The sequence below is a fragment of the Lynx canadensis genome, chromosome A2 (assembly GCF_007474595.2).
Source record: "Lynx canadensis isolate LIC74 chromosome A2, mLynCan4.pri.v2, whole genome shotgun sequence".
Taxonomy (NCBI): Eukaryota; Metazoa; Chordata; class Mammalia; order Carnivora; family Felidae; genus Lynx; species Lynx canadensis.
This window is the reverse complement of record NC_044304.2, coordinates 74,372,348-74,400,274: the sequence shown is the minus strand read 5'-3', so window position 1 is coordinate 74,400,274 and position 27,927 is coordinate 74,372,348. Positions and strand designations below refer to the sequence as shown.

Below are 27,927 nucleotides of genomic sequence, written 5' to 3'. Positions count from 1 at the left end.
GAAATGGAAAAACACCTGAGCACTTGAATAAAGAAAAGGCAGAAGTATAAGGAGGAAAGGCCTGCCCTGTGCAAGTTGAATTAACCATTATAAAACCTAGTGGGAAGAAGAGAAAAGGAAAAATAAAGATTCTTCGGCAACTGAGCAGTGTCTCACAATCTCAATCCTATAACCGGAAAGTGATTCAAATGGACAAACCCAAGACAAAATGCTCCAAAGGCTGGATTATAAACCAACTCGCTACACCGAAAAGCCCAGACTTGTCCACCACCAGCCTGACTACCTCGCTGGCCCATGGACCCATTAGAAGCCACAGTATCGGGGAGAACACCTGCTTTCCCAGGGTCTCGGGGAGCCTCTCCAGCCCTCAAGTGGAAGCCCCAGGCTGTAGAATGGGCACCAGCGCTACCTTTAAAACACAAGCTGAGAATCACTAGCCTACGTGGACTGCTTGCTTCCCAGGTGCCAGCACCGTACAAGATGCTGTGCAAAGAACAATCTTACCTAATCGTCACGGCAGCCACACAGTCAGCAACGACCCCATTTTCCCTAAGAGGAAACTGAGGAACAGAGGAGCTGGGTGCTACCTCCAAGGCCACACAGCAGGTACAAAGTACAGCTGAGATATAAACCTGAGGCCGGACTCCAGTTCCCTCAGTCCCCACCTACCAGAGCTAGACAGCAAAATGCTGGGGGCTGGAGTTTGAACCCACTTCTCCCGTGAACCTGCTATACGACATTACGACAGGTTACCTGCAGGGTCTCGGTTTGTTCAACTTTAAAAGAACAACCTTGGGGCGCCTGGGTGGTTCAGTCGGTTAAGCGGCCGACTTTGGCTCCGGTTATGATCTCAGGGTCCGTGAGTTCGAGCCCCATGTCGGGCTCTGTGCTGACAGCTCAGAGCCTGGAGCCTGCTTCAGATTCTGTGTCTCCCTCTCTCTCTCTCTCTGCCCCTCCCAGACTCACAATCTTGTCTCTGTCTGTCTCTCTCTCAAAAACAAATGAACACACAAAAAAAATTAACAAGTGTTATGCCATATCTATAAGCAAACTCTGCAGTGCCTTATCAGGAGCCCCAAAGAGATTATCACAGGTCTTTAGTAGTAAAGGTATTAGGAACCATGCCTGCAGCACCAAACTACAAACACATAATAGCATAACATATAACATGTTCTCCAGATGAATATGTTTAAGCCCACCTTTTCCTTGAAAAAGGAAACAAATTCCATGTAATAACTATATGCAATATCAACCCAAATTTATACATTATACTGGCTATAGTCACATTGGTGTGAATTTCCAGCAGGTTATCACACATATTTTTTCCACTCCCCTGAGCTAAATGAAATAAGGAAACAATATAAGTATTATTATCAATAAGTCCATCCATAAAATTGGTAGGTTCATTAGTTTCTGTTATGCTTAAACCTATTTCCTATGCATAGTCTTGAAAAGAAATTTGTTTTAAAAAGCCCACCCTACATATTACTTTATTCTCCTTAAAATACAAACTTTAACAAAACTTAGCTTCTTAACAGTTTTTAAGGAAGTGACTTTCCTCCTTTTTATTTTATGAACTAAACTCTAATTTTGGTGATTGATAAATTACACCAGTGAGCATGCCATACTCGTTAAAAGAATGAAGAAAAAAATAAGTATGGTAGAACCTACAGCGGTTGTTTTAAATTCAGATTTTTAAAGAGGCCAAGATTAGTTTGTAAAACTTTGTATCAAATTTCCCACTGCCAAGGCACTTTGGGTTAAAGTACCATTCAAGATCAGGAGAAAGTGTTTTGTTCCTTCTCCTGCTTATTTAAGCCGATCCATTTAATATTTCTGAAGACTGGGGGGTGCCTGGGCGGCTCAGTCAGTTAAGCGTCTGACTTTGGCTCAGGTCATGATCTCACAGTCTGTGAGTTCAAGCCCTGCATCGGGCTCTGTGCTGACAGCTCAGAGCCTGGAGCCTGCTTGGGATTCTGTGTCTCCCTCTCTGCCCCTCCCCACTCACGCTGTCTGTCTCTCTCTCTCTCAAAAATCAATAAGCCTTAAAAAACTTTTTTAATATATTTCTGAAGACAACTGGCATGTTGTTCCCCAAGGTTCAATCATGTACGGCCCTTCGCACCCCAGTCCCCACGAGGCAAAACAAGCACGGGATCATGTGGCGACAAGAAATCCTCAGGCTCCTGAACCACCCACCTTACCTCAGACTCATCTGTAGATTCTTCGAGAGACTCAGTTTCCTGCAAAGCACAGAGGGGGAGAATGGTCAGAAGAGGTGACAAAAGAATAAAATATAACATATTTTTGAGGGAAAAGGGTCACCACATCCCTACCACCAACACCCACCTGCCCTGCTGGGAGGTAATTTGCAACCACAGTTGAAAGGACTCCACATGGTGTGACCCTCCTAGGCCTCCCTCCACTTCCCATGCGTGGCAGGACTGAGATGGTCACTCTGGGGCCACTCAGACCCACTGCTCCTGCTGACCTCCCTCGGGTGGTCAGCAGGCTGACGAATGACCGTGGGAACTGTCATGGGAAGACACAGAAGGCACTTTCCTTCGCTAAAAATGGAAACGGGTCCAGCAAAGCAGCCTTACTGATCACGGAAGGGAAGAGGAAGCTGCCGTCTCAAATTATCCGTGAGCCAATTTTTATACTGAAAAGCCCTTGTGTTATTAATTACTATGCTATTAATCTGGTTGAGTCAAAATGATGGTCTTGCTTAAACAGCTTTTTACAAAAGAATTCCCCTAGAGTGGTACCTATCAGCCGTTGTGCAAACAAGCTGTATAATTTACATCCACTCTTAAAACCATTAGCCAGAAGACGAATTCTGCCATTTAACACAGTTTCCCTCTTGCTAGAGCATGAATCTTGCTGTTCTGGAGAAAACAAAGCAAAAAGGGAAAAATTGACTCGATCCTGCTAATCTCTCACCTGTCCACTGAAAGAGAGAATCTGCTGATGCCACGCATCCTCAAAGAGGTCAGCAAAATGAAGATTTACTTAACGTACTTATAGATATCAATAGCAATAAAAGGTTACAACTAATATGCTGACACTGAATGTAAGCATTTTGCAACAATCCATGAGCTATACAAGAACGAAAAAAATGGGGCAAGGACATCTTGGAAAGTACTAATATTTTTCAAGAAAAAAAATAAACATTTTAACAAAAGTTAGATGCTTCTATTACTCAGTTCTGGTTGCGAAGCAAGCTAAACACAAATCTGGTGTTTGCACACATTTTAATTTCATTCATAGGAAATTCCTAAGAACCTTGCAGGTGACAGGCTGCCTCTGCAACAGCCTTGTGGACGATACGGTACTTGCTCTGAGAGGCCATCTGTGAAACGGGGACGAATGTGACTTGTGATTAAGAATTTTATTGTAGTTGTGCCATTAACCACGATGAACATGAGAATCTCCTCCACACCCCGACGCGGTAAGGTTCTTCTAAGTACTAGAAAATGCTTATTAATTTGGAGCTACGATCTCGCCATAGGAACTTTTTGTTCTTGGCACCAATGAGACACATAAAAAAAATCCAATTCTTCTACTGCTTGACAGTTCTCCAGAGAGTTAATGACACGTATCATGCCTGCCCTTCTAAATTGTTTTTCCTCTGTGCTAACCATCCCCAGATCCTGGTTCTCATCCACTTACCACCGTGATCCTTCTCTTCTGGACACACTCCATTTATTATTAACAGTCACTATTCTGACATCTTTACTGAACATCTATTATATATATCCCACAATGCTAAATGCTTTGTACCCAGCATCTTAGAATTTCCTAATGACCCCTGAGGTAAGAACACTGAGGCTTAGAGGCTGAACTTAACGACTTCTGACACCCTTTCCGCCCCTGACTGTCCCTGAATAGTAAGTTACTAACATTCGAGAAACAAGGCTTTGACGACCATGCCAATGACCTGCCCCTAGATTTCTATCCCCAGCTCAAGAACTTTAAAGGAACACTGGATTACTCTTTTCAGAAAAGTGCCATTAAACCTAAGGAAGGTTTTTTGTTGTTTTTTTTTTTTTGAGATACATTCATATAGACACATACGGTAAAAGGACAAATGTTCCATTTACGTTCTTCGTTAAAACCAAAGCGTAAGTCTCCACCCACCAATTTCAACCAAAAGCTCAAAATCAAATTATATTCTTTTCTTTTAAAATTTTTTTAACCTTTATTTATTTTTGAGAGACAGAGTGTGAGCAGGGGAGGGGCAGAGAGGGAGAGAGAGAGAAAGAAAGACAGAATCTGAAGCAGGCTCCAGGCTCAGAGCTGTCAACACAGAGCCCGACGTGGGGCTCAAACCCAGGATGAGATCATGACCTGAGCCGAAGTCGGAGGCGCAACCGACTGAGCCACACAGGCGCCCCAAAATCAAATTATATGCTTGACTCTGCACCAAAAACCATGTGGTGCCAGGCTGTGATACCAGGAGGCATGAGACTCTCAGAAACCCGAGCCTGCAGAAGAAAACCGGGCTCTCACAGAAGCTTCCTGTGGCTGTTGGCACCAGTGAGAACATTTACTCCAGGACATTCTCAAACTTACCCCCGCTCCAGCATGAACCTCCCAAACTGAGCTGCGGCCTCAAGAAAAATTACACTTTTGCCCGCAATCCTACCAAAGCCATGCAAGAGTGACTTCAGGAACGAGCCTGGTCTGCTCCCTCCTTGCTTCATCCACTCAAAAAGCCCCGCTGCTTAATGCCCTGGGGACTGAGGGGCAAATCGGAAGACATGAAGTGAAAGTCCCAGAGAGGGCTCCAAAAGCCAGGCTGAACGGTGGGAAAGGTTACGGTTTAGAAAGGGGCAGTGGTTTTCAACCGTTTTTTAGCTTCATACTCTGTATCTTTCCAAGAACTTCAAACAAATCATGAAAATACAAGTTACAAAACTGTGTTGTTTTCTAAGTGAAATAAACCAGATACATACTGCAGGGTTCCAAGTACATGAGGCAGAAAGTAGAACAGAGCTTGGCAGGGGCTGGGGGGAGGACAGGGTGGGGGGTTTAGGATAGGGTTTAACAGGTCTAGATGAGAAGTTCTGGAGATGGACGGTGGGGACAGCTGCACTGACAATGCCAATGCACTTAAAAACGGTTAAAGTGGTGGGGCGTCTGGGTGGCTCAGTCGGTTGGGTGTCCAACTCTTGATTTCAGCTCAGGTCATGATCTCACGATTCATGAGTTCAAGCACCTCGTCGGGCTCCGGCTGGTGGTGCGGAGCCTGCTTGGGATTCTCTCTCTCCCTCTCTCTGCCCCTCCCTCTCTCACACAGTCTCTGTCTCTCTCCAAATAAATACAGTAAAACTTAAAAAAAAAAAAAATGGTTAAAGTGGTAAATACTACGCATATTTTACCACAATAATAAAATGGTGCTGTTCTGGTTGAAGCAAAAATGATGAGCTAGAAGGCACAGAGAGACAAGTATATAGCCAGATAAAATCTGGGCGACAGTGGAATGCTACCTTACCTTTCTGTTGCAAACCAATCCCCTAAACTCAAGCATATATCCAAACCTAATGATCTTGGTGCTTGACATGTGACCTCTTGAATCTATACACACTATTTGTTGGGGGAGGGTGCAGAATTTGGGGGAAACATGGAGGCTGGAGCCTGAGGAAGGCCAGCTCCCTTGTCTGCAGGATGAAGAAACAGAGCGGAGACCAGTCTCTGGGCAATCAGCCTGGCCTGGGGACAGAGCTGAAACACTCAACGCTACACGGCCACCTTCTCTCCTTGCCAACAAACTGGGACACAGCTGAGCTTAATGGAAGACAGGGTGTGAGAGATCCCAACATGTGACACAGGCAGAGGCAAAAGGATATATTTTGTGTGATATGTACCTGCTATCCCGGTATCATCGAGCCCTCAATTTCTATGTAATTAATTTTTGTTTATTGTTATTTTTGAGACAGAGACAGAGCATGAGTGGGGGAGGGGCAGAGAGGGAGACACAGAATCCGAAGCAGGCTCCAGGCTCTGAGCTGTTGACACAGAGCCCGATGCAGGGCTCAAACCCATAAACTGTGAGATCATAACCTGAGCCGAAGTTGGACACTTAATGGACTGAGCCACCTAGGTGCCCTGAGGCCTCAATTTCTAAAAGCTCAAAGGAGCTGTGGCCAGTTCAGGTCACTCAGGCAGTAGGCTGGTTGAGTAGGAAAGATGAAAGAGTACATGGGGGGCTGACAAGAGTGGGCAGACTCAGGGTACCCCGCTTAACCCCCCACGGCTCAGCTCCCGCACTCATCATATTCTGCAAATGAAGGAAAATATGGACGTCTGGCCAGTGTGGAAAAAGGGGCCAGCCAGGCCACCCAGTGACCCAGTCCCAAATCTGACTTCACATCACAATCGCATAAGGTCAGTCTGGGGAATTGGGTAGGACCCACGCAAACATGCCATCTTCACAGATTCGGATTTGTTGAGTTGAAATAAGAGCCTAGAGTCACAAGCAACTGGGAACAAGAACACCGAGGAGGACCAGGTCCAAGGCAGAGACAAAGGCAACCGTGACCGAACAGCTAAGAATGGGGAATGCATGAAACGCAGACCCCAGATTGGATGAGTGCTCCCTCCCAAGGTGGTAACGTGGGTACTGGGGCGACCGCTAGTAATCAGCTAGTGATGCCGGACTCCAGCCAATCAGCCCAGACAAAGATGAGCAGAAAAACTTATAAGGCAATAACCACGTCTAGCTAATTTGTGGCTACACTTTAGTTACACAGTAAAGAGTGGATCCTCTAAAAATTTCCCGGCTTCTGTGCTTTTAGCAACTGCTTGTTTGGGGCTTTATTTTTCCTTTAGTTATCAGTCAAATTGCTTTCAAAAGATCTTTATCAAACTGTAAAAAAAGAGAATAGTATATAACTGAGCAAAGCCCAAGTCTAGATAATAAACTCTAGTCCCACATATAAGGCACTTTGACCTGGCCACTTTAACATAATCTCATTTCAGACTCACAAGATTTCTAGAGCGTAAATGCCTCTGTCCACAGGCAAGTATTGGTTGATGTGATTTTTATTTTACACATGGGGCACACTCGCATGGGTGTGTATGTGCTCATGAACTGTCATCTGATAATCAGTAAATGCTCTACAATAAGGATAAAATTTCCCCAAATTTTGGGCTCCTGTGGCTCAGTCGGTTGAGCATCCAACTCTTGGTTTTGGCTCGGGTCATGGTCTCAAACCCCCCATTTGGGCCCTGCACTGAGCTTGGAGCTTACTGAAGGATTCTCTCTCTCTTCCTCTGACCCTCTCCTGCCCTCACACTCTCTCTTAAAAAAAAAAAAAAAAAAAAATCCTCAATTCTAAAACGCACAGGGAAAATTCAAAAAAGAAACTCTCCTCTCCTGTCAAGGAATAGATGGTCAAATATTTTAATAGACCAGGTTCCCTGATGGTTGGTAGGAAAGATGAAAGGGTACCCGGGGAGCTGGCAGAGTAAAGAATTTAGGAAATGTCATCTACAATACATTTGAATGAATAACTCTTGAAAGTTTCAAGTGAAGCTAACATAACACAAATTCTACTGCATCTCACTTACAATTTGACATCTTCAATTCAGAAGGCCATTCATTCTCCTCCCGAATAAATTCATTTAAACATTTTACTAAGCACCTAGTACCTGTAAAGCACTAGCCCTGTGAGAGATGCACGCATGAGTGAGCTCTGTCCTCGTTCTTGAGGACTCAGCAGTCTGTAGTAGACATAAGACAAATATACAAACAACCAGACTCCAAGCAGAATGTTATTCATAAGAGAGGTCTCAACAAATACTGTTGGGCATCCATGATTATGAAGGTCAACTGTAAATCATTTTGGAACTAAGTAAAACTACTGGTTAGAAAATTCCCAGGCAGAATACAGGGTGTGAGTCCTTTCTCCAAACTATACACATGTGGTTATTTCTGTGAACTCCCTTCCCTGTACTGAGCATAAACAAAGACCTCCCAGTGCCTTAAAAAAATGTTCAATCATGTCCAAAAAAGTGATTTTGTAGCTTGAGAGCCCATGAACGATTTTACATTATGTTAATTCAATATAGATCTTATTACTTTGGTTCTTTCTAAAATTAAAGGGTAAAAAAAAAAAAAGCAATCATCAAAGAATACAAGGCTCAGAAAAGTTAAGAGGAGAGGGGCGCCTGGGTGGCTCGGTCAGTTGAGTGTCTGATTCTTGATTTCGGCACAGGTCACCACGATCATGAGATTGACGCCCACACTGGGCTATGTGCTGAGCATGGAACCTACTTGAGATTCTCTCTCTCTCTCTCTCTCTCTCTCTCTCTCTCTCCCTCTCCCTCTCTCTCTCTCTCCCCCCCCCGACCCTTCCCCTGCTCACTCTTTTTCTAAAATTAAAAAATAATAAATAAAAATTAAAAACAAAGAAAAGTTAAGAGGAGAGATTTATTTTTGGCTTGCTCATCATGGAGGCGGTCTGCATTCCCAGTGCATGATGCCAAGAAAAAAGCTTCCTCTGCCCTAACCTGTCATCACAGCTCATTTTAATACCCATCTCAGGTCTCAAAGTTTTTTAGGGGGAAAAATTAGGTCAAGACTTTCTAAGAGGTTCGGGGCACTTAGGTGGCTCAGTCGGTTGAGCGACCGACTCTTGATCTCGTCTCAGGTCGTGATCTCACAGTTTGTGGGTTTGAGTGCTGCATCGGGCTCTGCCCTGACAGTGGGGAGCCTGCTTAGAGTTCTCTCTCTCTTTCTCTCTGCCCCTAACCGACTCATGCTCTCTCTCTCTCTCTCTCTAAAAATAAATAAATTAATTAATTTTAAAAAAAGATTTTCTAAAAGGTTCAAGGGGGCCGAACAGAACAATTAACAAATTTATTTAACTCCACTTTTGTTCACTTTTAGCCTTCAAAACTCTGTAGACACAAGGCCAGATTTCAACAGCTCCCTACCGCACAAATCAACCAAGGTGAGAAAAATCTAACCATTTTTAATCTAAAAGAATTGATAACATAGGTACGATTATTTACCAGCTTTAAAAAAACAGAACGACAATTTGTGAATGTCTGCTTCTTTCTGCCATTGACAATGGACCACTGGTCTTTTTGAGAATGACCCTGTCGGGGAGATGAATGCCTGCTTTAACTATATTCAGGCTGTTGAAGTGTCAAAGGTGAAATTATGACTTGAAGGAAATTTATTAAGGTGATAAGGTTCATTCTACTTCATAAAGTAAAAAAAAAAAAATTACAATTAGGTTCTCAAGTATTTTTTAAAAGGTAGGGTTTTCTAGTGGGAAAAAACATGAGCTCTGGAAAACGCATTTCTATTTGGAAATAGAAGATTGGAAATTTATTACACACACTAGCCTGAGTAAATTACTTATGTTGTCTGAATTTCCAGTTGCGTATGTGTAAAATTCAATCATTTAACACATACTGTGGCACTACTCTAGGTGTCAGGCAAACAGCAGTGAACAAATTCTTTCCGTCATGAAGCTTATGTTCAAATGGGGAGAATATACAGAAATGAACACAGAAACACACAGGACAAATAAGTAGAAACTTTAAAACACACTATGTCGGATGGTAATGAGCACTAAGGAGAAAAATAATGCAAGGAAGAGGTCTCAAAGAACAATCAAAGGTCTCACTCAAAAAGATAGCACGTGGACAAAGACGTGAAGGAACCCCAGAAGAAAGCCCTGGATATATGAGGTCAATAAAGGGTGTAGCATGAGCAAAGGCCCTGAGGTAGAAACAGGCCAGCCTGTTGAAGGAACAGTAAGAAAGCCAAGTATAGCTGATGCAGAGTGACAAAAGGGGAGAAGAGGAGAAGAGCAGAAAATGAAGTCAGAGAAAAGGAATAAGGAACAATTGGGCAAGGTCCTGTAGGGCAACTAGGGTATTATAAAGGAGTCTGACTTTCCCTCAGAGTGTGATGGGAAGCCACTGGCAGGCCTGGAACATAGGAGGTGCTGGTCCTGACTTATGTATCAGAACAAACATTCACCACACAGAATTACTTTGTGAGGACCAAATGTGATGTGAAGGCTTTACACTGAAAAGTACCATCAAAATTCAAAGCATACTTACTATATCACTAACTTTCTATGTGTGTTTTTATATCAGACAGCTTTGCCAAACTTCTGCACAAAACAGCAGTAAATACTGAGAGCAACTCTCTCCATCTCTACTACCCTGTATCTAAGGCCTTGGCTTTTGGTTTTATTTATTTTTGAGAGAGAAAGAGCGTACGCAGGGAAGAGGCAGAAAGAGAAGGGGACAGAGGGTCTGAAGCGGGCTCTGCACTGACAGCAACAAGCCCAATGTGGGGCTCGAACTCACAAACCGTGAGGTCATGACCTGATCTGAGTTCGGACACTCAACGGAACGAGCCACGCAGGCACCCCGTTTTGGTTTGAAATCAAACAACAAATAAGCTGTTATTTCCACCAGAAAGACCAACAGTGTGAAAACCAATCTCACCACTATCATCAAACCCAGCAATGACTCATGAAGCTGCATGTGCTTAACAAGCATTTTTCCTTTGAAGTGACTGAATCAAAAAAAGGAGGCTTCGGTGGCTGGTAGCAACACTCCTATTACCACAACGACCACCCAAACCAAATTTCTACTTTATTTCTTAATTACTGATGTATATCAAATGTACTTAGGGCAACGCTGCATTACATAAATGAAGTATGTTACAAGTGGTATTCTTAATACCACTGATAATAAATTATCAAGTAGCTAAACTTCTTTCATTATGGTATAGCTCATCATATACCACTTTTTAGAGACAATTATGGAAACTGATGGCCTTGTTAATTTGTAAGGAAAAACTGTGCCAACCTGAAATGACCCTGTAGATGGACAATTAGTTCTGGGCTTTGCACTTTTCTGTCTTCGTGATAGTACTTTGTCATTTCAACTAAGCTTTGATTATCACTATCACGTGTATGAAAATAACTCTTTTGCCTTCACTATCTACTACTCTAAACTCCAACCCCACATAGCCATGTGTGGGCTGGCATTGCCACCTGATGTTCTGTCAGCAACAAAGAATCTCATGTAACTTTTACTGAGCCCGACTTTTACTAAGCACTTTAACTGGTGTGCTAACTTATTCTACCCTCTAACTTATTTACTCTCCAAGAATGTTACTCTTATATCTCCATCTTATATTTAAAGTTAAGTAACTAGCCCAAAGTCACATATTAAGTAAGAGAACCAAAGGCGCCCGGGTGGCTCAGTCGGTTGGGTGTCCGACTTTGGCTCAGGTCATGATCTCACGGTCTGTGGGTTCAAGCCCCACGACGGGCTCTGTGCCGAGCGTTCGGAGCCTGGAGCCTGCTTGGGATTCTGTGTCTCCCTTTCTCTCTGCCCTCCCCCGCTCGTGCTCTGTCTGTCTCTCTGTCTCTCTCTCTCTCTCAAAAAATAAAATAATTAAAAAAAGAAAAAAAAAAAGAAAAAAGAGAACCAGCACTGGAGCCTAGGCATTTTTGCTCCAGGACAAATGCACTTAACCACTGCTGCACGTCACAGTTGACTTAGCTTTGCACCTAAAAACAATAGGTACGAAACAAAATTCATCATCTACTCTCTCCTGGCCCTCCTGCAAACCAACTCTCACTGTCTTCACTTCGACGCTTCCCAAGGGCAGTCAGTTCCTGGGACAACCAGGCTGCCTTCCAGCCAAAATTTCACTGAAGACAGGTCACAGGGGCAGCGACAAAGCAAGGCCGCCCCTCCAACGCCGGGGGTGTGTCGGAGAGCTTTCCCCGGGTGCCCTCCAAGAGCAGCCATCCCACCCTCTCCTCTGCTCCCCGAAATGGCCTTTCGCCCCTCGCGCGTCCCGCGGTGGGCCTGCCTCGCCCTCTGGCAGCTCCGCACTTCCACACGCTCCGCTCCGAGCCCGGATCACCTCACCTCGTCTCTCCCTCCCCGGCCTAACAGTTGCAGCATTTACCTGCCCCTCTGCTTCCGCCATGATGCAGCCGGAGAGTCACATGACAGACCCGGAAATGAGAGAAACCGAGACACTGGAAACAGGGGCTGCTGGGAAATGTAGTTTTAGCAGCCTCTGAACCGGGGCGTCATTTCGTGCATCTCTGCTTCTGACTTTCCCAGCTCAATGGAGGTGGCCCCTGGAGAATCTGAACAAAACCGTTGTTGATTTCACGATTTATTTTTTTGTTGTTCTTACTGGTTCCATGATTATGACATTATTTACTAATATTCGCTATGTATGAAGCCCTGGGGTTATAGTTTTGCAAACATTTTCTCATTTAATACCCCCAGCAATCCCTAGTGTTACCCCTATTTATAGAGGAGAACACCATGGCTCAGAGGTCACACACCCGTAAGAGGCAGAACTAGGATTAGAATGTGGCCATCTCTGGGGCACCTGGGTGCTTCAGTCGGTTAAGCATCAGACTTTGGATCAGGTCATGATCTCACAGTTCCTGAGTTCCAGCCCCACATAGGGCTCTCTGCTGACAGCCTAGATCTGATCTGGACCCTGCTTCTGATTACCTCCCGCTCTCTCTCTGCCCCTCCCCCACTCTTCTCTCTCTCTCTCTCTCTCTCTCTCTCTCTCTCTCTCTCAAAAAATGAATACAACATTTAAAAAGTTTTTTAAAAAATAGAATTTAGCCATGTTTAATGCCAAAGACTAGCAAATGCTTCCTAGTCTAAAAGGTGTCTTGTCCTTTTTAACAAATATATTCAGTGACTATAAAGCATAAATCAGTCCTTGCAGTGGAGAACCAGATAAGAACTTATATTTTAAAAATATTTGGCTTGCTTGTACTGCTTGCTGTTTTCATTTGACATCTTCTTTTGGCATCTGTATATTGAAATTTAAAACAAAAAAATCTCCATTGTTTAATTAAATTAGTTGTTAAACTTTTATTAGATATGTTCTATAGTTAAATATTTAAGATAGAATATAAATTTATCCTTGGTAAAATCTGTAAAACCATTGTCTTTTGTCCATCCTTTAAAACGAATGATCCCCCCACCATGTTTCTGAACATTATAAAACTCTCCTTCCTAATCCTCAGGAATTTGCAATATCTTATCCAAAAACAGACATTTTCTTCTTTCCAATCATCTCCAGTAATTCATAACTAGAAAAAGGTGTCACAAATGGCGGCACGTGGTGGGTGCCCGATGCCCTTTTTGCCCCCGTGCCTCATTGACTCCAACTTACAAGGAAGGCATGGAAGGAGGTCTCTAGCTATAACCTGGTCAACCCATGATTCTCATGGCCTAAGTGACCTCATGGGAGACACTTGTCTTCTCTCCAGGGCCTGAATGACCTCTTCCTCTAACACTTGCTCCTGTCCCTCTCCCAGTCTGCTGATCACTCAGTCACAAAGGATTGATGAAAGGCCAACCCAAGGCATTTAGATATCCATAACCAAGCACCGAGTACTCTGAGTTTTGACCTTTCCAGTCTGAGTTCCTAAGATCTCTTGCAAAGCAACCGGGACCCAAACATTGCTCAAGTCCCACTACTTCATGTCTGACAGGAAGCTTTACACAGACTAAAAAGGTGCAGGAACCCTCAGTTCAGCCTCCACGGAAGTCTAGCCCTTCTACCTAATTCTAATTTTGCCTTTTCCCATTATGATCTAGACACACCCATAAAACTCTAGTGGGTCTAACTAAAGATGTAGCCAAAGTTTCTGCAGATTATCCTCTGCTCATGCAAACCTCAGAGACTCTGGAGTCCCCAAGTCTGCACCTGTTCAGTATACTCTCTTGACTATAACAAAATATGATGAGCGTTGGATCTTCTGTGTCCTTTTGGACAGACCAGAAAGTGAAGAGACAGAGATACAGAATGATGAATGAGAGGAAGAACCCCACACAGGATAGCAGGTTCACACTGTGCCTGTGGGCAAGATGAAATTCATCTGTGATCTCAGAGCCCCAAGTTTCCTCCTATGAAATGAGAGTTTTTGGCTCCCTTGTCTAAGAGATCTTCTCACCTCCTGCTACTGAAAGCGTGGTCCACAGACCAGCAGCATCAATATCACCTGGGAGCCTTTTAGAAATGAAGTTTAGGGCCCCTCCAAAGATCTAGAGCCAGAAGCTGGCTTTTAATATCTCCCCAGGGTATATATATGAACATTAGAGTCTGAGAAGTAATTAGCCCAACAGTCTTTCATTCTTTGGCAAATCACTTGTTTTTTTTTTTTTTTTTTTTCCCATCAGTCCACTCTCCCACCTTTAAACTGTGGAGGCTGGGGCACCTGGATGGCTCAGTCGGTTGAGCATTAACGTTGGCTCAGGTCATGATCTCATAGTCTGTGAGTTGGAGCCCAATGTCAGGCTCTGTGCTGACAGCTCAGAGCCTGGAGCCTGCTTCGGATTCTGTCTCCCTCTCTCTCTCTGCCCCTCCCCCATTTGTGTGCACGCACACACTCTCTCTTTCGCTCTCTCTCTCAAAAGTAATAAATGAATAAGCTTAAAAAAACAAACTGCGGAGGTAAAAGTAAGAATAAATATTTTTCTCAAACTAACATGGAAAATTCACCAGGATAGACCACAGTCTTGGCCATTAGACACACATCAACAAATTCAAAAGAACAGAAGTCATAACACTCCTCCTCACAGACCACAATCAGATTAAACTAGAAACCAATAACAGAAAGATAACTGGAAAATCCCAAATACACGGAATGTAAACAACACTTCTAAATAGCAAATGGGTCAAAAGATAAATCTTGAGAAATAATCTTAAGCATTTTTGATTACATGAAAATGCAAACACAACTTATCAAAAATCGTGGCATGCAGTAAAAGCAGTGTTTAGAGGGGAATTTATAGCATTGAATGGATAATTTAGAAAAAAAAGAGAGACATCTAAAATCAGTAACATAAATTTCCCCATTAGGAAAAGATGAACAAATTAAATCCAAAGCAACCAGAAGAAAAGTAATAAGAATTAGAGCAGAGCAATGAAAACAAAAACAAAAACAAACAAACAAACAAAAAATCAACTGGGAAAATCAACAAAACAAAAAGATGCTTCTATGAAAAGATCAATAAAATCAATAAGGCAGGCTAACTAAGAAAAAGAGAGGACATAAATTACTAATATCAGATATGAAGGCGGAGACATCAATACAGATTCTGTATTAAAAGGATAATAAAGGAATACTGTGAATAACTTTATGCCCACAAATTTGATAATCTAGATGAAATGGGCCAATTCCTTTAAAGATACAATCTTCCAAAAGCACCCAGGAGGAAATAGACAATGTTATATCTATATCTATTTTTAAAAAATCAAATCAATAGTTAATAACCTTTCGAAAGGCCTACATATGTTACCGGTGAATTATACTGAAAATTTACAGGAGAAATCATGCCAATTCTCCATAGCCTCTTTCAGAGGATGGAAGCAGAGAGAATACTTCCTCATTCTATGAGGCCAGCATTGCCCTAATACCAAATCAGACAAAGACATTACAGGAAAAGAAAATGACAGACCAATATCTCTCATGAACACAGATTCAAAAATACTCAACAAAATATTAAAAAAAAATTTTTTTAACATTCATTCATTTTAGAGAACAGAGCACGATCGGGGGATGGGCAGAGAGAGCCGGACACACAGAATCCAAAGCAGGCTTCAGGCTCTGAGCTTTTGGCACAGAGCCCAACACAGGGCTTGAACTCAGGAAACGTGAGCTCATGACCTGAGCCGAAGTCAAACGCTTAACAAACTGAGCCACCCAGGCATCCGCCTCAACAAAATATTAACAAATCAAGTTTAAAAATGTATGAAAATATTAGAGACCATGACCAAGTTGGATTTATTTCAGGTATGCAAGACTGGTTCACACTCAAAAATCAATTAATGTAATCCATAAAATCAACAGACTAAAAAAGAAAAATCGCATGATCATATCAATAGATGCAGAAACACCTATTGATGATAAAAACTCGTGGTAAGCTGAAAATAGAGAGGAACTTTCTCAAGTTGATAAAGACTATCTACAAAAGACCTGCAGCTAACATAATACTCAAAGCATTCCCACTAAGATCAAGTACAAGGCAAGGATGTCCCCTCTCAACACATTGTTTCAACACCATTTAGGAATCAGCAAGGCAAAAAAAAAAAAAAAAAAAAAATTAAAAGTTTATAGTTTGGAAAGGATTGGGAAGGAAGACATAAAACTGTCTTTGTTAGCCATTGGCATTAGCTGTAGAAAATCTGAAAGATTTGATCAAAACCTTCTGGAACTAATAAGCAATTATGGCAAGTTTGCAGGACACGAGTTTAGTATACAAAAGCCGATTGCTTCCCTATGTGTCAGCAACGAACAAGTAGAATTTGACATTAAAGACATAATACTATGGAGGGTATTATGCTATGTGAAATAAGCCAGGCAGAAAAAGACAGATACCATATGTTCTCACTCATATGTGGATCCTGAGAAACTTAACAGAAGACCATGGGGGAGGGGAAGGGGGAAAAAAAGTGACAGAGAGGGAAGGAGGCAAACCATAAGAGACTCTTAAATACTGAGAACAAACTGAGGGTTGATGGGGGGTGGGGGAGAGGGGAAAATGGGTGATGGGCATTGAGAAGGGCACCTGCTGGGATGAGCACTGGGTGTTGTATGGAAACCAGTTTGACAATAAATTATATTTAATATTGGGGCACCTGGGTGGCTCGGTCAGTTAAGCATCTGACTTTTAAAAAAAATTTTTTTTAATGTTTATTTTTGAAAGAGAGAGAGACACACACACACAGAGTGTGAGCAAGGGAGGGGCAGAGAGAAAGGGAGACATAGGATCCGAAGCAGTCTCCAGGCTTTGAGCTGTCAGCACAGAGCCCAACTCGGGGCTCGAACTCACAGGGCTTGAACTCAAGAACCATGAGATCATGACCTGAGCTGAAGTCAGACACTTAACCGACTGAACCACCCAGGCACCCCAAATGTCTGACTTTTGATTTTGGCTCAGGTCATGTTCTCACAGTTGGTGGGAATGAGCCCCATGTCAGGCTCTGTGCTGACAACCTTGCTTGGGATTCTCTCTCTCCCACTCTCTCTGCTCCTCCCCCCACACATGTGCTTGCACTCCCTCTCTCAAAATAAATAAAAAACATTTTTAAAAAATCTTTAAAAAAAAAAAGCACAATTCTTTTTATATTAGCACTCCCCAAATTAAAATATTTTTATATAAATCTAACAAAATATGTACAAGATCTATATAAGGAAACTATAAAACTCTGATGAACAAATTAAAAAAGAACCAGATAAATGAAGAGACATTCCATGTTCATGGATTGGGAGACTCAATATTGTCAAGATGGCACTTCTTCCCAACTTGGTCTATAGTGTTCGTGCATTCCCAATCAAAATTCCAGCGAGTTACTTTATAGATACAAACTGATCCTAAAGTTCATAGGGGAAGCAAAAGACCCAGAAAAGCTAACACAATATTAAATGAGAAGAACAAAGTTGGAAAGCGGATGGTACCCAACTTCAAGACTTACTGTAAAACTATAGTAATCAAAACAAGGTAGTATTGGTGAAAGAACAGACAAATATATCATTGGAAGAAATGGAGAGCCCAGAAATAGACCCACATCAATATAGTCAACCAATCTTTGACAAAGGAGCAATACAATGGAGCAAAGATAGTCCCTTCAACAAATGGTACTGGAACAATTAGACAGACATTCACATGCAAAAAAAAAAAAAAAAAGAATCTAGACACAGACCTTACACACTTCATAAAAATTAGCTTAAAATGAATCATAGACCTAAATGTAAAATGCAAAAATATAAAACTCCCAGGAGATAATATAGGAGAAAACCTGGATGATTTGGGGTATGTGATGCATTTTTGCTACAACACCAAAGACATGATCCATGGAAGAAACTGATGATGTTAGATTTTATTAAAATGTAAAACTGCCTTTGAAAAGACAATGTCAAAAGAATGAGAAGACAAAACACAGATGGGGAGGAAATATTTGCAAAAGACTTATCTGATAAAGGACCATTACCTAAAATATGCAAAGAACTCTTAAAACAAAGAAAACAAAGCAAAAAAAATAATTAAAATATGGGCCAAAGACCTTAACAGGTACCTCACCAAAAAAGATACACAGATAGCAAATAAGCGTATGAAAAGATACTCCATATCACACGTCAGCAGAGAAATACAAATCAAAACAGCAATGACATACACAACTACACATCTATTAGAATGTCCAAAATCTGGAACACGGACAATACCAAAGGTCGGCAAGGTTGTCCCATGTATTGCTGTTGGGAATCGTAATTGGTACAGCCACTTTGGAAGACAGTTTGTCGGTTTTTCACAAAACTAAACACACTCTTATTATACAACACGGGAATCATACTCCTTGGTACTTACCCCCCAAAACTGAAAGCATGTCCACACAAAAACCTGCGTAAAGACCCATTTATGGCAGCTTTAATCACAATTGCCAACACTTGGAAGCAGGCGAGATGTCCGGTGGGTGAAAACATAACCATACATCCAGTTCAGTTACAGAATAAATAAATAAATTTACTGAATAAATAAATTGTTTTAAGTCCAGACAACAGGATTTCACTCAGCACTGAAAAGAAATGAGCTATCAATAAATGAATAGACATGGAAGAAACCGAAGTGCATATTACTAAGTGAAAGAAGCCAATCTGAACAGTTCACATACTTCATGCTTCCACCTAAGTGACATTCTGGAAGAGGCAAAACTATGGAGGCAGTAAATTGATCAGTGGTTGCCAGGGCTGAGGAGCTGGGGGTGGCCTAGAGGGGGTTGGGATAGATGGGAAGAATACTGAGGATTTCTAGGGCAGTGAAAATACACTGATGATATTATAATGATGAATATGTGTCATTATACATTTGTCCAATCTCATAGAATAAGCATCAAGAGTGAACCCTGGTGTAAACTATGGACTTTGGGGGATAATGATGTGTCAGTGTATGTTCATCAGCTGTAACAAATGGACCACTCCGGTGGGGCATGGTGATAGTTGGGGAGGTGATGCGTGTGTAGGGCCAGAGGCATACATGAGAAATCTCTGTACCTTTTTCTCAATTTTATTGTGAACCTGAAAGTGCTCTAATAAAAAATTCTCTCTCTCTTTTTTTAAGAAAATGTGATTTTTCTGTACAATTACAGTGTGCATAGAGTAGTATCTTACCCATAGTGAGGATAGAAAATCCCAGTGGTTACTCTTTCCATGGTAATTTCTCATAAATGATCATCATTCTATGTATGTTAATACCTCACGTCTATGGACTTCTAAGGGGAATGGTGAAGATTAATTTCTTTGTAAAATGAAAAAGGTAATATGTAAGTGATCTGTCAATTATAACGCCGTAATGAATAAGAGAGAAGAGACTCCAGAAGGATTTTTTCTTACGTTTACTGCAATACTTTCGGAGGATATTTTTCCAGATTTTCTATATAGGAGGAATACCTAAAGGTGAATTTTAAACATAATCTGGATTGTACTTTACAGTTCTGTGGCACATTTTTAAATTTATTAATATATCAAAAATGTAATTCTGCGTAAATAAATATAGAGCTGTACAGTTGTCAATGCTTGGATAGTCTTCTATTGAGTTGATTATCATAATTTATGTAGCCAACCCCTTACTTTTGAATATTTGGATTGCTTTCAAATTTCACTATTATAAACTATATTGTGATAAGCGTTGTTTCTTTTAACACTTGTTTACTTAAATATTTCCTAAGAAAACTGTAGAAATGGTATGGCTTGGTCAGAGGTCCCTTGAAGTTGTCTTAAAAGTTCTTTGAAAATATCAAGAAATGCCTAAAAAACCATTTTTTGGAAATAGTCTAATGTGGTAATTTTGAATAATTTATGAAATCCTTTATTCATCCTTTGGATTTCCTATTTTATGTCTTACTAAGCAATAGTTCAGAGGCCATCTGTTTGGATTTTCCCCAGACATAGACTGCTCATGTGCAATCCACTTACTCAACTTCTTTCACATTTTTGACAGAAAAGCACAAAACTAATTTTTTAACTTAAAGCATGAATTCAATCTGTTCAGAATCCAGGTGTTTAGCTGTGCCAAGCAAATGTACTATTTCATAGAGAATCTTTCATTTTCAGTCAAAAATTGGAGACAAAATGCTTAAACACATCCTGCCATTGGATCCAAATATCATTTGTGAAACCAGGTCCATTTTTCAGCAAGAATCCAATTTCAAGGTATGTTTGTGGAGCAAGACCCCTTCTCTTCCATACATCTGGCATCCTTCAAACACAAAGACTCTAAAAAGTGAAAAAAGAAGAGGAAGAGAAGAGAAAAAGGAGGAGGAAGTTTCTACTGATCTAGGTAAAAGCAATGGCGGTCCCCAACTGTGTTCCAAAAGTTAACGTAACAAGCCTATTAATTCGTTGAAACTTAATCGCTTGTTTAGTATAAATGGTAATGTTTCTTAGCTAGAAAACAAATCCACAATCCTGTTGAATCTGTACATTATAAACAATAGGAATCACTACTGTTGCAGTACTGGCAATTAAATTAAAAAACAAAACAAAACACGCTATATGTTGGTTTAATAGTTTTGTATTTCCGGGGCGCCTGGGTGGCGCAGTCGGTTAAGCGTCCGACTTCAGCCAGGTCACGATCTCACGGTCCGTGAGTTCGAGCCCCGCGTCAGGCTCTGGGCTGATGGCTCCGAGCCTGGAGCCTGTTTCCGATTCTGTGTCTCCTTCTCTCGCTGCCCCTCCCCCGTTCATGCTCTGTCTCTCTCTGTCTCAAAAATAAATAAACGTTGAAAAAAAAAAATTTAAAAAAAAAAATAGTTTCGTATTTCCTTTGAATATTGGTTGATAAAGAAAACCTTTGTCTCTGCTTTTGTTTTTGTTCTTACCTCATTGTGTTTCTGCAGGACTTCGGTCATTTTTTTGGGATCTGATAACCACCACTTCAGGCGTTCTTATCACAGAACAACACAAACTTAGTTACAGGCCCCTGACCCAGACATGAAGTTTAGGACCTTACGATTATCATTTAAGGAGAGGAATGTCTTTAACCACCCCTAGAGAAATCCCCTCAAAAAGAGACCAAGGAGAACGTGTGCGGCTAATATTGTACAGTAAAGTGAAGCCAGATCTGCATCTCAGGTAATCCCTGTTAGACTTTCATGTTGTATTTCCAGCTGGTGTGACAGCTGCTGGAGAAAAATAGTTTCCCTGGTCCTCATGATGTGTGGCAGCACCAGGGCCCACGGCCTGACATCCCTAGTTGATATATCACGAATGTCTTCTTTGACATACAAGTGCCTACAAGGTAATAGAGGAACCCCATCACCAACAACCCTGACTCCTCCCAGCCACCTCCCATGGCCATCTGAAGCGCTCTTCCTCCATGCCTGCCCCTCACTCTGGTTCCTGCAGATTCTACTTCAAACTGGAATGTTCTGGCCTTGCTAATACCGTAAACCAACTCCTACCCTTTTCCCCTTATTTCATGCTACAGATCCTGCCCCCTCTTCTTTTCATTGTGCTTCAATGCCTGTCAATGGTTCAGGGGAGTGGAAAAGAAGAGAGGGAAAACTCTTTATGATAGGCTTGGCCACGGAGGAGAAAAGGATCCCCTACCATCGGTTGATACAGACCATAGAACTCCCTACACCAAGTCTGACCTTGGTTTTCCCTAGGTCTGTTTGTTGCAGTTGAGAAGTCCTAATGGCAGAGAAAGCTTGTTGTAAGTATTTATGATGTGTGCAGTAGATACTCACTGGATTGTCTGTTCAGCACCCTTTCTTGGGATTGGCATCCCTACCACCCTATGCCCGTGGCCCACTGCCCACAGGTGCCTGCAAAGTCCTTCCCCTCACTGGATTCAGTTTATTGATCTTTATCTCTTCCGTGGGATTTTTGGAATTAAGACTGAAAGAGGTCAAACTACTTCCTGATTCATTGAGATGTCCTAGTTTTCTGTTGTCATTGAACCAAGTTCAAACTAGTGCTCTGATGTTGACAGTCTAAAAAGCACTGATATGCACACATGTGGGCTTTCTTCTCTAAACAATCTTTGTATCATATCTTCCCTGCTTTTTGCTCTAGTAAGAGGGCTGTGGTAACCAGGGAACCAGTCTTGATTCTCAGACCTAAGTGATTAAGGGAGATTATCAGGATAGAGACAGAACTAAATTCTCTTCTCTTGGATGATGCACATAATCGCCACTCCAACCTGTTCTTGATACATTCCCTCACTTGCATGAAGGACTGTGCTACTGCTCTAAAGCTAGCTGAATTTCAGCCAGTAACTTATTTTACTATGCCTTCTTAGCTAGGTTTCAGATGAGCAATCGCATATGAACATGGATATCAGGCCAAGAGCCATTTTGAAAGGCAATTTCAAGTTCAAGGGAAATGGGAATATGGAGCCCTTCAAAGATATTGGCTCAATTATCTGGTTCAGGAACTAGATCAGTAGGGTATTCGTCTTGTGTGCCCATTCTTGGTTGATCTGAAGGTGGGATTACTACGAAGGAGAGAGTGTTCAGGAAAATCGTGAGGCCAGTCAGGCAGCCAGTCCAAAACCTGCCTATAATTGGCACAAGAGTATTCTTATTGTAATGAGAATACCTTGAGTTAAAAATAACACACCTCCTCTTGCTTAGATGGCGTGTGCTTGGCAGAAAGCCTCCTGCTTGGTGACAGAAAAGAATAAAGTGCTGAACATCCAAGACTTAGATATGCCTTTTTTTGCAATAAAACTCTTCCTAAATAATAATAACACAGCCTACTCTCAGAGCATTGAATTTCCACCTTCTTTGCCTTCCTATCTTGTACCACTTGGAAATCTTCCCTCTTCACAAACAAACTGAAACTAATTAACAGCTTTTTCTCTTTCTAATGATCTAAAGTATTGATAAGTTTGCACTCTGGTCCACATTTTGTAAATATGATCTAAGCTACTGCTTTTATGCTAAACTGCAGAATGGAAGGAAATATTCAGACTCTAATAGTGATAGTGTTGGCAAACACGGTGTAATTTCAGTGTGACTTCACACCTGGGAAAGGATTCACTGGTGACAGTGCCACAGGGCTGCAAATGTCCAGAAGATCAATGCCTTTAGTGCATGTACAAACCCAAAGAGTCATTACGTCATCCCCAATGGTGGCTCTTTTCCATGTTTGTACATCCTACATTTTACGAATTGGACTAGCCTAGTTGAACCTCTTACAAATCATGCCAGAGTAACTCCCAGATCTGTGCTATGTGGCAGGTAATATGTATTTCAACCAGAAAGCCCTCTCTCTCCTTTAACAGGATGTGGATTCTTGCAAGGCAAAGGGCCATTGGTCTCTCCCTTGGTACCATACTCACTTTGGGTGTCAGGAAGCTATTCCTCACTCCGTGCACCAGATATTGGCATTTATAATATTCTGAATCTGGTGACATGGAGTTAATATTGTCAGAGTAAATTGTGCTTAAATGCTTCTTATATTGTTTATTGCAGGAAGGTTTCTGGGGGGATTTTCATTCAGCCTATTCCTAGGATTATATAGGGAAGCAGCTTGTTCTTGGGCTTCTAGGAATTTGTTTCTGAGTCGTTTACCAGATTCTTTCAGCCATGAAATGTGTCCAAGATCCCCATTTTCCTTTCAGAAATATTAATAGCATAATATTGCTATGTAATCTGTTTTGAAGGTTGATCAAAAGGCATGGTTTTCATCACTCGTTTTACACAGATGGTTTCCATTCATTTAACAATTAGCATGTATTAAGGGTGGACACATGAATCCAAAGATTAAGGGACAGTTCTGGCTGAGAGTCACTAACTGTAGAGTTAAACTTACAGAGATGAAGATCGATTGCTGCTACCTGATATAATTATTTACTGTTTTTCTTTTTTCCTCTCCCCTGTTTGAGGATGCATCCTAAACTTAATCCATCACTTGCTCTCCAGGGCCTCTTTCCTCTATGATTGGTACCACCCTACATGCAGGTGCCCCATCACACAGAGCAAGGTTTCTTCCCCGATGCAACTCCTTCACTCATAGTGCCAAACCCCAACAGGTACCAAGCTCTGTTTATTTGTCCTGTTAGCATCTCTCTGTGCCCTTCTCCCCATCCCCATTATTTGACATCACCATCAACCTTCCCCTAGTTTACTATATCCCTCTCCTGATCTCTCTGCCTCTATTCCTGTCTACTTATTCTCATTCCTGCTACAGAGATACTTTAGAAAGGAGACATGATTGTACAACTCCTCTGCTTCAAACCCTTCATTGGCTCTCCATGCACTTGGGATAAAATCCAGTGGCTTTGTACTCGCCACCTCTCCAGCCATTCTCTTTTCTCTGTCTATGTGGAATCACTTGGAGTGCCTTATGTGTCCCACTGTCTCCAATTTCTGGGCCTTCCAATGGGCCACTCTCTTTATCTGGAAGAACCTCCCTGCCCCTGTCCCCCTGCCCCATTTCAATCCTTGATTACTAAAGCCTCTGGCTTCAGAACTGTCACTCATTGTTATTGCCCTAAAAACAGCAGTAGAAACTGTCTATTAATAATCTTTTCTCCAGGAAATATGCCTTCTATTTCTAGTTTGTACTTGCAGCAAATTTCCTAGAATTTTAGGCAGCTCAAGCTGCCAGTCTATCTATGCCTGGTTATCATGAAACTCTAACATCTTTTTTTTTTTTCAACGTTTATTTATTTTTGGGACAGAGAGAGACAGAGCATGAACGGGGGAGGGGCAGAGAGAGAGGGAGACACAGAATCGGAAACAGGCTCCAGGCTCTGAGCCATCAGCCCAGAGCCCGATGCGGGGCTCAAACTCACGGACCGCAAGATCGTGACCTGGCTGAAGTCGGACGCTTAACCGACTGCGCCACCCAGGCGCCCCGAAACTCTAACATCTTTTGCAGACATAGGGTGGTGCTTCTATCCTAAGCAAGTGAATTAGGGACCTCTGGAAACTAGAGCTCTTTCAAGCCACTGGGCTAATATTCCATAAACATATGACGTTGACTCTGAGTTGAGTGAGTTTCTTTCAGTGTCTAGTATTGCCTATAATAACTTCTACCACCCACCTTGATGCTGAAAACAACTTGATATTTTACTTGATATCTTTCACCCAGTAAGTTACAAAATAATTTAGCTCTCAAAGCAACCTCAGGCCCTTGGAACCTTGGCGTAGTTCCCTTGAATCTTTGCAGACAGCTGTCCTGGCTCTATTTTCTGAGTTTACGGTACTAAGTCTGGAACATTCAAACCGTGAGCACTTATTGCTAGGCTGATAGGAAATTTTTTGTTTTCTTGTTTTCATGGCCCAAGCCTTTAGAGATATATTGGCCTATCATCATTAAATACGGAAGTCAAATCCTGTTTCTTTTTTTTTTTTTAATTTTTTTTTCAACGTTTATTTATTTTGGGGACAGAGAGAGACAGAGCATGAACGGGGGAGGGGCAGAGAGAGAGGGAGACACAGAATCGGAAATAGGCTCCAGGCTCTGAGCCATCAGCCCAGAGCCTGACGCGGGGCTCGAACTCACGGACCACGAGATCATGACCTGGCTGAAGTCGGACGCTTAACCGACTACACCACACAGGCTCCCCAAATCCTGTTTCTTAATGGGAGAATATAATCTTTCCAAGCACTGAGCACAATTAATTTTCATCTTCCAAAGAGTTAAGAGTGTGCTTGAAAGTCTCGCTACTAGGTGGATTAATTCAGTGTATCTTAAAGATTTTTGTTTATTTTGGGTTTTGTTGTTTTGTTTTTTTATCTACTGTATCTCACAGTGAGAAACTCATTCTACATCATTATACATACATACATACATACATATAGACACATATGTGTCTCAAGAGAAGAGAATATATGTACATACACTCAATTGGAACAAAATTTCTAAGAAATAATATTTATGCTTGGTATACGTGGTTCACACTGACATCATTGACATTTTTTTAAGTTTACTTATTTATTTTGAGAGAGTGTGTGTGTGTGTGTGTGAGCAGGGGAGGGGCAGAGAGAGAGGGAGAGAGAAAATTCCAAGCAGGCTCCATTCTGTCAACACAGAGCCCAATACGGGGCTCAAACTCACAAACCGTGAGATCATGACCTGAGCTGAAAAAAAGCCAGACGCTCATCCAACTGAGTCACCCAGGCACCCCTCATTGACATTTTTTTATTCTATCCTACCTACCCTATGCTATCCTATAATATTCTGTTCACTACCCATTAAGTTGATTTCATCATATGCAATTGAAAGCTCTGCCTTCTAATTTTTGACAATAAGAAAATAACAAGGCAAGTAAAGTGGACTGGAGTAATGCTAGTTTTTTACTTTCTGGAACATTTCCCCATCCTTTTGTCCTTTAACCTTTAGGTGGTCCTGGTAGGGCTCCTTCACAGTGGCTTCTTCACATTTTTGGCCTTTGAGGTGAGCATGTGACTAAAGTTGGGTCAGTTATAACACATTTCCCCCTGGACACGTAATCCTTCCATGTAAGGATGTTTAACCCCAGATGCGCTGATCAACCCTTCCCTGCTAGAATGAATGTGGAAGATGGCCTCTATCTGCTGGGGCTGCCAAGCTGAGAAGGAGGTGGGTGTAGACTTCGGCAGCCATCTTTATCTACTTTGTATGGAGAAAGACTGATTGAAGTTGAGCCAAGCTCTGCTGAGGGATGGAGAGAGAGAGAGAGAAAGCACCCTGCAAGCAATGTGAGGGCCCGGCTCAAGCTGTGAAGAATTCTAAACTGATCTTGTATTTTCCAGGTATGGGAGACAATATTGTTTCTGTTTCTTTAAGCTGTTTTGAATTGACTTTTCTCACTTGCCAGGTGGAAGTGTCTTGATAGTATGGTTAAGAAGATGGATACACCACATTTGTGGTGTGAATGCAAAGATCACATGGCTGCGTCCATATTGGAAATAGTCATAAAAGATATCCTCTGCCCCCCTTTTACATCCATTGAGAAATGGGCTGTTTGGTGGCTTACGTGGCAGGATAATATATTGCAAGAATATTTTCAGTATTAACTCTTATGTCCTTCCCTCTACTGGTTCTTCCAGCCCTTGTCTTTCTCCCCAGTCAGCTTGGCATTGTTTATTTATTTCCTCAGAAAAGGGATGGTACCAGAGAAGTACCAAGTCTGGGCTTTTCACGTTCAATTGCTTAGGCTTCAGGAGAACATGAAAGAGGGGTGATGAACAGGACAAAAAGCTTTCTAGCTATAAGACCAGAAAGGAATTCCCAGGCTGCGGCGAGTAACAGACGAAGGGACCATAATATGGGAGAAAGTTGGGAGAGGCCCTAGGGAAAGCCACCCAGTTCTGTCCAGTGTCTGGTCCCACAAGCAGGGTCCAACACCAATACTTGGGGGACTTGCTGGCTCCATTCGGGTGAGGACTGCATATTCCCTGTGCTGAGGAGTTTTGTTAGTCGTTCTTGAATGGAGGCTTCATGAGAGTGTCTTCTCCACAGCAGTTACTACATGGCCTGCTGAGTGTCAGGTAGGATAATTGCCTTTCTGCGTCCCTATATACTGATCCCACTAATGCTGGGTAGATAACCCCCACCTGGAAATGCAAAAGCCCCCTGAAATGGACTGTGGGCCTGGATATATTTGAGGAGAAAGGAAAACCCACTGCATGTGAACTTGGATGAAGCAATTTATTCCCAGCCTGAACTCTCTACAGAGCTACATAGTAATAATAATAAGAAAAAAATCAACCTGGCCCTGAAGCCTCCCACCCCCAACACACACCATTCCCACCACCACCCGCCATCACACTTGAATATTTTATGTTGTGCTGAACAGGGATTCAGTCCATCGGTATTAAACCGTTTTACACATTTTTGTTGCAGGACTTCTCAGTGAATGTTAACGAATGTTAATTAAGCCCAGTGCCGGGTG

The 27,927-nt window shown here is 42.0% G+C and overlaps 1 protein-coding gene across 1 annotated transcript in view; it reads right to left on the bottom strand.

Annotated features, from left to right (window-relative positions):
• The window catches only part of VPS41 (VPS41 subunit of HOPS complex), a 185,522-nt gene extending 173,512 nt beyond the window's left edge, over positions 1-12,010 (bottom strand). Inside the window, exons 1-2 of the mRNA XM_030307719.1 lie at positions 11,963-12,010; positions 2,205-2,243 (exon numbers count right to left, since the gene is read on the bottom strand). Coding sequence (XP_030163579.1) covers positions 2,205-2,243; positions 11,963-11,983 — 60 coding nt within the window. The 5' untranslated portion in view covers positions 11,984-12,010. The remainder of the gene's footprint in view (positions 1-2,204; positions 2,244-11,962) is intronic.
• Positions 12,011-27,927: the final 15,917 nt, after the last annotated feature.